At 38.8% G+C, this 10,747-nt stretch overlaps 1 protein-coding gene across 1 annotated transcript; it reads left to right on the top strand.

Annotated features, from left to right (window-relative positions):
• The first annotated feature begins 9 nt into the window (after positions 1-9).
• LOC117429508 (ubiquitin-conjugating enzyme E2 G1) lies at positions 10-9,574 on the top strand. The gene is made up of 6 exons (XM_034049044.3): positions 10-234; positions 5,939-6,041; positions 6,352-6,449; positions 6,843-7,021; positions 7,401-7,524; positions 8,238-9,574. Exons 1-5 carry the CDS (start codon positions 189-191, stop codon positions 7,485-7,487), a joined length of 513 nt encoding a protein of 170 aa, XP_033904935.1. The 5' UTR covers positions 10-188; the 3' UTR covers positions 7,488-7,524; positions 8,238-9,574.
• Positions 9,575-10,747: the final 1,173 nt, after the last annotated feature.

Raw genomic sequence — 10,747 nt, 5'->3', positions numbered from 1 at the left:
TTTTCTCGCCTTTGGGATTGGTGCGCCTGCGCGGATTGTCTGGCGTGTTGCACAAAACTGACTGTGAGAGTCGAGAGGAAAAGAGGGAGACTGTGCGTCTCGGTATTTAAAACGTTTCGATCAATTGCTACAATCTATGTACCCGTTTTAATTACTTAGTAATTGTTTTAAAATCATAACTACAAAACATGACGGAGCCGCAGTCAGCGCTTTTACTGAGGAGACAACTGGCAGGTAAATTTAATCACTGATAGGACAAACAAAATGTGTTTTTACAGCTAATTCCAGTTGGCCCATTTTTGTCACTCTCTCTCTCTCCAGTAATATATATTTTTACTGCAGTAAAGCTTTTCGCGTGTTAACGGAAGAAGCGGTATAGAAATATTCAGCTGTTTCAACTTCTCGTCCTGCACGGTGCAGTCGCGGATATTTTGACAGGAGTATTTGGGCCTATAACATGTTGTAGTTTGGTTTATATTCTTTCTGTTTTAGTACCACTATAAACTCTTCTAAGTATTATTTATTTAACGTGACAGGCCAGCTGGTGCGCTTCTAGATTATTCCGTTTCTGTATTCAGCATGTTAGGATTATGTAAGACGTTTCTGCAGCAGTTAGTGTAAAATGTTCATATCTGTTTTTTAAAAGTATTTTCATAGCTATAATTTCATCCTTTGTTTACTGTCTACAGAGTGTCACTTATTGCCAGCGAGCTATGCAGTGAGCGGTGCGGGGTGATAGGGGTATTAATAACACACAAGCCGGTGTCGTTTTTTAGAGCAGTACGCCGTGTTCGTGGTATTATTTCTACTTTATAGAAAATGTCGTGGGGTCTCTGTCCTCGTTTCTTTGTCCCTCTTCTGAGCAGGGCAGCTGAGTGACAGCCAGAAGGATCCGGCTCGGTTTGACACGGCCCGGCTTCATCGAGCATGCGCACTGTGGTGTTTAAACTCCCATGTGCTGCACTGGTCTAAGTGCGGAGCCCCTCGAAACCTGCATCGCATTTGTTTTACGGGACAAAAATGTTCTGTACGGCTCAGTGTTCATAGCTTCCTAGGCCCTTGTCATACACCTCGGCGAGCCATTGCTCATATTTTCCATTGTGTTTACCATGGGTTTCGTTTGGGCATTAGTGGTTTAGTGAAAACATTTTGTAATTGCTGTATCATAATTAACATAATGCCAGAAGATCTCTGTCAAGTTATGACACCGTTATGTGTGTTGACCTGATAATGAATGACAGGCTGTCCTTTTCTATGCTATCGCTATATGCTGGTCATAGGTAGGTCTGTTAGCTGTTTAAAACTGCAAATTAACATTTTTCAGATTGGATGGCAATTTTATTGTAGTGGGGTGCATATATAAATTGTGCTTCACAACAAATGTTTTGAGTCTAGATTGTCTGGGGGATTTATTGCCACTGTTGTCTGGCTGATGTCCCATGGTAAACCACAATGAAACGGTATCTTCACTCCTGGAGCAAATCCATTGTTATGTGGCACTCACAGGCTCAATTGTCAAGCTGTGATGAAATGGCTAATAGTTTAAAATTCTCAAGCACCGTCAGATATTTGAACAATGCCGTTTGGCCCTTGATAGACTAGACATATTGCACCCCCAGAGCCTTTCTACATTTGTGTCTGTGAAAAAGAAATAGTGAATGCTCCTGTTTTGAATGCTGTGTTTTCTAGTGCCTCTTGAACTGATTATCAGTTGTTGAATAATGTGTTGATTATTGCTGAGAGATTATTAATTAACAAATGCAGTCTCTCCGTATTGTAGTGCAGTTATCCGTCACATATATTCGACTGCGGTGGGACCAGAGTAAGGGCGGATATGTAAAAAGGCAGCTAAATGAATCCTCTTTTAAATACCATTATGCACAGCTGTAACAATTGCTATATTCACACAGTTGTTGTTTTGAGATTTAGCTTTTGTTAGGGAGCACCCATAAACCCCTTGTTTAGAAAGATACAGGGTATTAATGCTTGTGACAGGGTAGCCGTCTGCCGTGTGGGTGTGTGCATTCACTTCTGAGTGACAGGTGGAGACCGAGACAGAGGTTGAAGTTGATACGTCCCCCGCAGGCGAACAGGATTTATTTACATATCGACACACTGAACAGCTCACGTGACACTACCAGCAATGGCAGCGCACGGAGGACATAGAACACAGTGTATGAAAACTTTGGTGGGATCTCCAATCTCTGAACTAATCTTCTCTGTTCAATAATAAAGCTGAAGAGCTTGATCATGGTGGATAAACGGTCAGGGGGGATATGTGACTCCACAGTATTCTTTTGTTATATCTTTGTTTATAGTTCTACTGGTGACAAGGACTTGGTATACACATTCCATACCTCTGAAACTTGGTGTGGACATTCCTTAATATCAAAAGACCTTAAGGTTATCCATGTGCCCATATTTGGTGGAAATTTGCATGGTCATTTCATACAAGTTATTTCACATTATTGGCCATGAGGAAGTATTTCAAGGCACTGGCACAATGTAAGAGTTTACAGTATATCACTGTCAGTGTATACTAAAGCAATCAAGTAAAGATGCACATCCCATTGTTGCTACTGCCATACCATTACATTGTTACATGATGGTATTGGGGGAGCTTTGTCGTCTGTGATAGATACAAATAATAAATACCTTTAGCTGACAATGATTTTTTTTTTTTTTTTAATTAAGCTTCCAGGCAGTATGTCAGATTTGATAATTAGACGGTGACTGTGGAATACTCTGTAAATGGAATTTGTTCACTTAGCAGTGTTGCTCTGTGAAGTTGTAACTGTCAATGCTGACCACTGCTTTTAAAGAAGAATCTGTTCAATTTTATATGAACCGAATATGTCTAGAGAGAGGCAGTGTTTTTCATTGCAGGGTGTAAGGATATCGGTGAATCATGTGAGGTCAGATTGGGTCACTGGATAATATTGTCTGATACTATTGACTGGGATTTGGCTATATATTATACTGCGGCACCCAAAACAACAGTGCTTGAATATATTTCAATACTTCAATCAAGGCTGACATCAAACATTGCCAATAATGTAGCTCCCTACTAGAACAAAGGACCCTGTACAAAACAGATTAAATATGTATGGACATTTTTAACAAATATGATAGTCATCTGTGTTATTCACGGAGGATATTTTCAAACATGTGCTCAGTTGTGCAGCTATCCCCCCCTCTATAGAACAAGTATTAAAGCCAAATTTCAAGAACAGTCGACTTCCGCTTTATCGGGACGCCTCGGGAGAAGGAAAAATATCCTGAATAAGCGGCTGTCCCAATTAAACGAGAGGCATTTGAGACAACCTTAGTCACACTTTTTTGTTTCTTCATGAAAAGAAAAAGAATGAAATCACAGTATGATTACATGTTAAATACATCATTTAAAATACGAGTCAATGTTGTTTATTCGTAAACAAAATTAATTGCTGTTTTTTATTTCTGTATGAAATGGAAAAGAATGAAATCTCATCTTATCACCAGGCGAGGCACCTGCGATGTTGACACGCCAACTTTCTTTGCAGCAGCAGCCTGAGAAACCACAGCAGACTCCTCCTCCTCCTCCTTCAAGTTCAATGTGGTTTACGCAATTCACAGTGCAATCACATACTCGCTGCACTCTTGCTCTGAAAAGCAATCTTCATTCATCATTTGAAAATACTGTATCCCAATTAAATGAAGTGACTTCTTAATGAAAACCCCATAAATAGCATTGGGAAGAACCGTCTTCCAGAGCTGTATCCCATTTAAGCAGAAATCCCAGTTTTACCAGTATCCCGATTAGTCAGTGATGACTGTACAATGCTACAGAAAGAGTTGTAGGCTCTTGTAGATTCATAGTCCACCCCCTCTTCTCTGTAAGTCGCTTTAGATAAAAGCGTCTGCTAAATGACTAATTCATTAAACGTGCTTTTGTGCACTGAATTGTAATTGAAGATTTTACATCCCTTTTTTATTTGTATTTGAAATATCATAAATAATTTTTTGGGGTCAATTTAAACTTTTTAGCTAGTGCTGTGTCAACAAATGAAGATGGGAGAACTATTAAGAGCAGGTAGGGATTTCATTACACTTTAGAAAACCAAACCTCCTAGGTTTGCACTGTATCAGGTAGCAAGACATGCAGACATTACAGTATCTTACCTGTCTGCTTGGTCATTTTCCAGTTGTATTGCCTCATTCACTGAAGCAATTGAATTTAAGCTGCTTTAAACAACTTTAAATCCGGAACCTATTTTTAGCTAATTCAGATAAACTCAGTTAAGACTCCATACTTTTAAGCAAGAGAGAAAGAGGTAAAACATTTATGTTGCATACACAGTACAGTAGCAGGCCATTTTAATAATACTAGTAGCAGTTGGCTGAAATAAATGGCACGCTAGGGATTTCGTGCCATTCCTAACCAGTTGATGCATTCACAGTTGAAATCGGTAATTTATACTTTGGTTATTTTTTTTTTTAAGTTAAGCAATTGATGCTTTCTTCTATAAAAAAAATAAATAAATAAATAAAAATCTGTCTTCCTGCTAGTGTCTTAAAATTCAAACCACAAATACCATACATGTCGTTTTAACCACTTTTAAACATGGTAAAACTTTTTAACCCCACGTGTAAGAAACAAATAAAACAAAGAAAAAAAAAATAGTTTTGTAACTTACTGAGTTGCATATTGATGAGCAAAGACTTTACCAATCTGGGTGTGTGGTGACATGAGTAGGTTTTAGTTTGCAACTGCTGCAGTGATGCAATGCTGTAGGTGGCTGTTTCCCTGTATATTTCACTGCATTGACATGCATGTACGTGCTGAATAATGAAACACACACTATGTGTCTGAAATTCAGTACTTGGGCATTTTGGGTTTAGTCAGTTTGGCTTAGTTAATTCTAACTCATAAACCAGGCTGCATTTAGAACCCACAAAGCCAGAACTGTTTATTTAAACTTTTTTGGGGTACCCATCCCCTAAAAATGTGTGTCTCTGAAGTTCTGTTTAGTGATACCGGGGTTTAAATTGATTAGCCCAGGTTGTCAATCTTAAGGTTTTTTGAATTTTACATTTATAATGTATAGGGTACATGGTCAATATTGCACACCACTTTGGTGGAGTCCTACGACTGCTATACGTTTCTGATATGTACTGTATCGTTTTACCTTTTTAGCATTGATAATGTGAGCTAATACTCCTCTAGTAAGGATGGTTTAAAGAGGGTCAGTATAAGAAGCAACAGTCCTATTGGATGTGAACATGCTGTTTCTGACTGACTGTGTTTGTGACTCAGCCAAACACAGAAGTCCCAGTTGTGGAGCAGTCCCCCTCTTACTGTTTGAACATTAATGGAAATGATTCCGAGTCACTCACTGACTCATGTGCTTTGGGAAGTTGAGATTCCAGGGTTATGAGTCTAAACATTTCAAGACCAATACCTGCTTTCATTTCCTCTGTAGCAGCCCACTCACAACCCTCCCAAACGCAGCCCTCCAATACAGACTGCATCACAGGCTCTGCATGGTGTCCGGTTCTCTACACCTTTGACCTTACTGTTGGGCAGCACTCTGTTCAGGCTTCCGGGCTCAGATTACAGTTTGCTTATTTATAGTGCAGTGAAAAACACAAAACAAAAGTAATTCGCTCAAATATAGTTTTACCTGCTTTAACTCCTTTACTGCTGGAAAATGTGATACCCCCAGTGCTGTAATAGGATGCATCTGTTTCTGATCTGTTAGATTGTGTGATACAAACCACACGCTTTGTTCAAATATACATTTTTAACTTAATGTAATGCATACATACACACACACACACACAGAATCTATTGTGTGAGTGAGTATCTTTAACATTGCAGTGTTCTACATGTCTGCACTAGAACACTATGATTTTTTTAAAGTTTTGTGTCTAAGTATTTCTTTCCTTTTCATTCCAGAACTGAACAAAAATCCTGTGGAAGGTTTCTCGGCAGGGTTAATAGACGACAACGATCTTTACCGATGGGAAGTTCTCATTATTGGCCCTCCTGACACCTTGTAGTGAGTATTGATATTGCATTGTCACAGGCGAAGATGATAAAGTAAGTGGTGTTAGGAGAGAAGGCTTCAGTGTTTGAGTAAATTATAACCTGACCAAACTGGAATATAGTGTTTTGCAAACAAGTTTGAAGCTGATCCGTGGTGTAGGGAAGGGAGTGTGAAGTTGTTGTAATTTTGCTAAGTGGAGGTTCTTTTTAGCAAACTCATTGACAGAAATGAATGTAAATAACAAAGTGTCGTTGCTCTTACTCTGTACTAATGGCCGTGGCGTGGGGTATGTATTGCACTGACATACTTGGCTCTTTTACAGTGAAGGTGGTGTGTTCAAGGCTCATCTCACGTTCCCCAAAGACTATCCACTCAGGCCTCCAAAGATGAAATTCATTACAGAGATCTGGCATCCGAACGGTGAGACTTCCTTTAGTTTCTATGACCTTTTGACTGATCAGCCTTCTCTTCACTAATGCAGTAAACTGACTGCATTTGTTGCTTGATTTAATTAGACCGGACTTGTTGTGATACAAGCTGTGCTTGTATGGAATGTGGATGCTTTTTTTTAAATGGTTCTAAAATATTCCACCTGCAAAAGTATTCATTAGGAAATCCAATCTCTCAAAAGGGATGGTCATTACATTTATCCCTGGCAATGAGCAGTACTGGTCATTTTACTCCATGACTGGTCACACTCATTTCAGAATAGGTCTTTCCTTCTGCAGCTACTGTAGTAGGAAAGGTACCACTGTTAATATCACTACAAGTAACTGCATTGTCTTTTATATGTGTTGTGTGTTTTTATTTCAGTTGACAAGAACGGCGATGTATGTATTTCCATTTTGCACGAGCCCGGTGAAGATAAATATGGTTACGAGAAGCCAGAAGAACGCTGGCTTCCTATTCACACAGTGGAAACCATCATGATAAGTGTCATTTCAATGCTGGCAGATCCCAATGGAGACTCCCCTGCAAATGTAGATGCAGCGGTAAGAGCCTAATCTGTGGTTTACTGGCAGTAGACCCATGCAAGCTGAATGAAAGCAACAGCTTTTTAAAGACACGTCTTTAAAATGATTGAACTGGGTGTCTGTTTTAAAATGCATTTTTATGTAGTTATTCATATTATTGAAAGCTAAACATTTTGTGTTCATAATAAAGCTCAATGGAGTGATGGTTACAAATGTTATGTGAATTGATTTGATTAAAATATATATATATATATATATATATACACACACACACAGTTGAATGTACATTACAGTTCTTCCTAAACTAGTATTAGTAAATTATTACCAAGTACTGTATTTTATGATTGAGTTTTTAAAGTTATAGATTAATTGTAATTATTTGAAATTGATCTTGCAGAAAGAATGGAGGGAAGACCGAAATGGAGAATTCAAAAGGAAAGTTGCTCGCTGTGTAAGAAAAAGCCAAGAGACTGCCTTCGAGTGACATTTACCCAACAGCTAGTAGCTTCACTTTTTTCAGGGTAGGTAAAAATAGACTTTGACCCCTATCTTGGGTCTATAATCCTAGGTCTTGTGACTGGGACTAGGCCTCCACTGAAAAGATTACGCAGCCTAGTGGACATTGAAAAGGGCTCTTGTACTTCAGGAAGCCTAAGAAGCTTGGCTCTGATTTGACTGGAGGTTTGTAATCTAATTGAGAAAATCTATATTTGCATAGTGGTTTTTGTATTCAGAATAATATGATTTATAGATCTATTCAGTATGTTTACAGGAGCTTGGTGTTCTGCATACTACAGTGTGCCGTATATAGAATACATATTCTGCATATTTTGTTTACATGATGTGGAACATTCCATCCTCGTAGAATTCCGAGCTCTAGTAATTTACGTGCATTGGTGTAAACCCCGCGTAAACAAATGAAGTTTGGTGTGGATGTCTGGATGTTCTGGTAGTATTCCACCAGTATGCTTCATACTGCAACAGTGACTTTTAGAATTCTGCATACTGCTGGTATGAGGAACACTAATCCAAATTTAAAATGCAGGTCAAGCTGCTGATTTGTGCACTTGTACAGTATTTGCTAGTAATGTAACTGGATCATCATGTTAAATGTATTGAGATTGTTTTTACCTATGAACTTAATAGTTTGGCTCATATACTGTATGTATGTGTTTCTTGGTCACAAACTTTGCTGTAAAGATTCAGTTTTATTTTGGGTCTCTTTTTGATGCAGGTCTCCAACTGAGAAACAACATGGCACTGTTTTCCTGCACTCTACCCACCTATTGCCGGACTTGTCGTTGCTAAAAGTTGGCAAACACACAGACTGGCTGCAATAGAACGCAAAGCCAGTCACCAATGATGTCAAGAGCCTAACAAGTGCCAACTTAAAGATTTTGCAATTTTTTGAAGTCCTATGAACTGCTTCAACCTTCAGGAAGAATTGTAAAGACCTGTACATAGCACAAACGTGAACCGGGTAATATATAAACTGTGCATAGACATCCAGCGACACACACAGTAGCAAATGAAATGGCGCTTCTGTATAGAATAAGAATCATGTAAATTCCAAGATTTTAGTCAAATTGTTTTCCCCTTTTTTGGTGCATTTAGTTCTATTAAAGGTTACTTTAAAAGCAAGCCTTGTAGCTGGAAATTGGCAGAATCTGTCTTAGCATACAATTCTAATAAGGAAATGAGAAAAAAAAAGTTTCACCTGGCTTGAGCTTTGAGTTTTTAAAATTGCCTTTGTGGGTAGGGGTACAAGCTTTAATTTGGCTTGCCATAATTAAGCCCCCCCCAAAATGAAATGCAAAACTCAGTAAGAAAGCATCATTTTTAATATTTGTGTTTTAAGCACATGGTGCTCATGTTATGGCATAGGGTTTACCAACTCCATACTCTGGATTACGCCTTGAGCTGCCGATGGGAGAATTCAGAGCTGCCCTTGTGGGTTCAGATCAGTGGTGCTGCTGCATAAGAGCTGTGGTTTTTTTTATTTTATTTTCAGAAGTGCCTCCTGTTGAATTGCATGGTAATTCACTCTGCATAAAACAAAAATGGACATACAAAGCCCAATAGAAATTGCTACGCATCCTTTTTTTTTTTTACTTGCAAGAAAACAGGTAATTAAAGATGTTTGGTGTAGCAATAATGTTTCATTTTGTTTTCCTTCCTGTGATGCATCATTTGCATCTGTTAATTTTAAATGTCAAAGTGAATTAAGGGCCCTCAGAAGCCCATTCAGCTGCTGAAGCAAAATTATTTCTCTGAGCTTGTTTTTGTGGTGTGGTAGGGTTGTAAAGCATGCTTTAACTAGGTTTTCATTTGGGTTCATTTGGGTTTTTTCTGGGTTTGGTATTGCAGATGCTGGTGTGTGCGGCGTGTGTGTGTTTTTTTTTTTTTTTGTTGGTGTGTTTTTTTTCCTTTTTTTTTTCTGGCTCTGATGGACTACCGCAGTTTTCTTGCCTAATGTACAAAGACAAAATACTGATGTATATTTTTCATGTAATGGAAATTGTCACCTTCTGTAGTGAGTTCTTCCAAAATATAATTTTTTTTTCAATAATTGCTTGGTGTACTCTGTAAGATGGTGTGTGTCACAGAGTTCAGTGTAACTGCTCCCAAGAATTGGACAGTACATGGAATTGCCACAGCGTGGGTCCAAAATATGTCCATTAACTGTTGCCGTGGCCCAATGAATCATCAGATTGTAAAACAATGAGGAAGCACTATCCTTATTTAATGATCACCTTTAAAATCTGGACGTTACCCCCCCCTGACCTAACACAGTCAGTCCTTACACTTCCACGTTATTATAGACAAGCTGTAGCAAAGCTTCCCAAGGCTTGGTTTGTCTCTGTGGCACCCAGGTGATATTTTTTTATTGACTTAAACGGTAAAACTTTGGTCCATCTCTTCTTTCTCTTGTCCCTTCAAATCTCTTGTGGACTGGGCAGAGGGAAGTGTTTACTGCTTACTGAAGTGTCAAGTTGAAGCAAGGATGAAACCCTTACCTGTTTCAGGTACCAGGGGAAGTGTTACCTGGGTTCTAGCTCTGAAGGTGTGCTACCGCTCCAGTTTTCATGTTAAAATACACAAACTGAACTGTTTTTAAAGTGTTTCTTTACAGATACCCATACATAGATATTTATAAGGATACTGAACATTTTTTTAAACTGTACAATGGGAGTAAGACAGCCCATGTTGAGGATTACCTGGTTTGGATAAATAGGGTGCATCAGTCTTGTCATCTGATTTAAAACATAACCCACCACCCATTCTAAATTGGTGTTAAAAAAAGGAAAAGGCTGCAAATATAGAGAGTATTTATGATTTAAGAGACAAATTACATATGAAAGACATTCCTTCTTGGTGAATTACCCCTCAGTGTCAATGAGAAATACTGTGCTTTTGAGCTGTCTCTATTGAATAGATTGGGTGCATCTTCTTATGTACATCTGAAGGCGCTGCTACACCTCCTGGAAAGCATGTGACGTTCCTGCTGCTCCTGGGAAGAGCAAGTACAGAGAGGGGTGTTGGATGTATCAAATTATAAAGGAAAAGCAATTGCAACTTAATGTGATCAGCACTAGTGCTTGGTGTTCTGTTTCAATCTGCAGCATCCTGGTGCTTTCAGGAGGAGCTGGTGTACAGGGAGGATCAGCTGATCATTTAAAAGTCAAAGCTACAGGCATGGCTTGTCAATCACTATTGCACAGCGAAGGGGAGCCATGTGATATT

This window comes from Acipenser ruthenus, chromosome 24, assembly GCF_902713425.1.
Source record: "Acipenser ruthenus chromosome 24, fAciRut3.2 maternal haplotype, whole genome shotgun sequence".
Taxonomy (NCBI): Eukaryota; Metazoa; Chordata; class Actinopteri; order Acipenseriformes; family Acipenseridae; genus Acipenser; species Acipenser ruthenus.
Note: the sequence above shows the minus strand (reverse complement) of the source record. Positions and strands in the feature narration are given on the sequence as shown.

Coding starts and splice junctions, on each gene's coding strand:
- LOC117429508 (XM_034049044.3), top strand. CDS start 189: ATGACGGAGCCGCAGTCAGCGCTTTTACTGAGGAGACAACTGGCAG. Junction 235..5,938: donor ACTGAGGAGACAACTGGCAG/GTAAATTTAATC, acceptor TTTTCATTCCAG/AACTGAACAAAAATCCTGTG. Junction 6,450..6,842: donor AGAGATCTGGCATCCGAACG/GTGAGACTTCCT, acceptor TTTTTATTTCAG/TTGACAAGAACGGCGATGTA.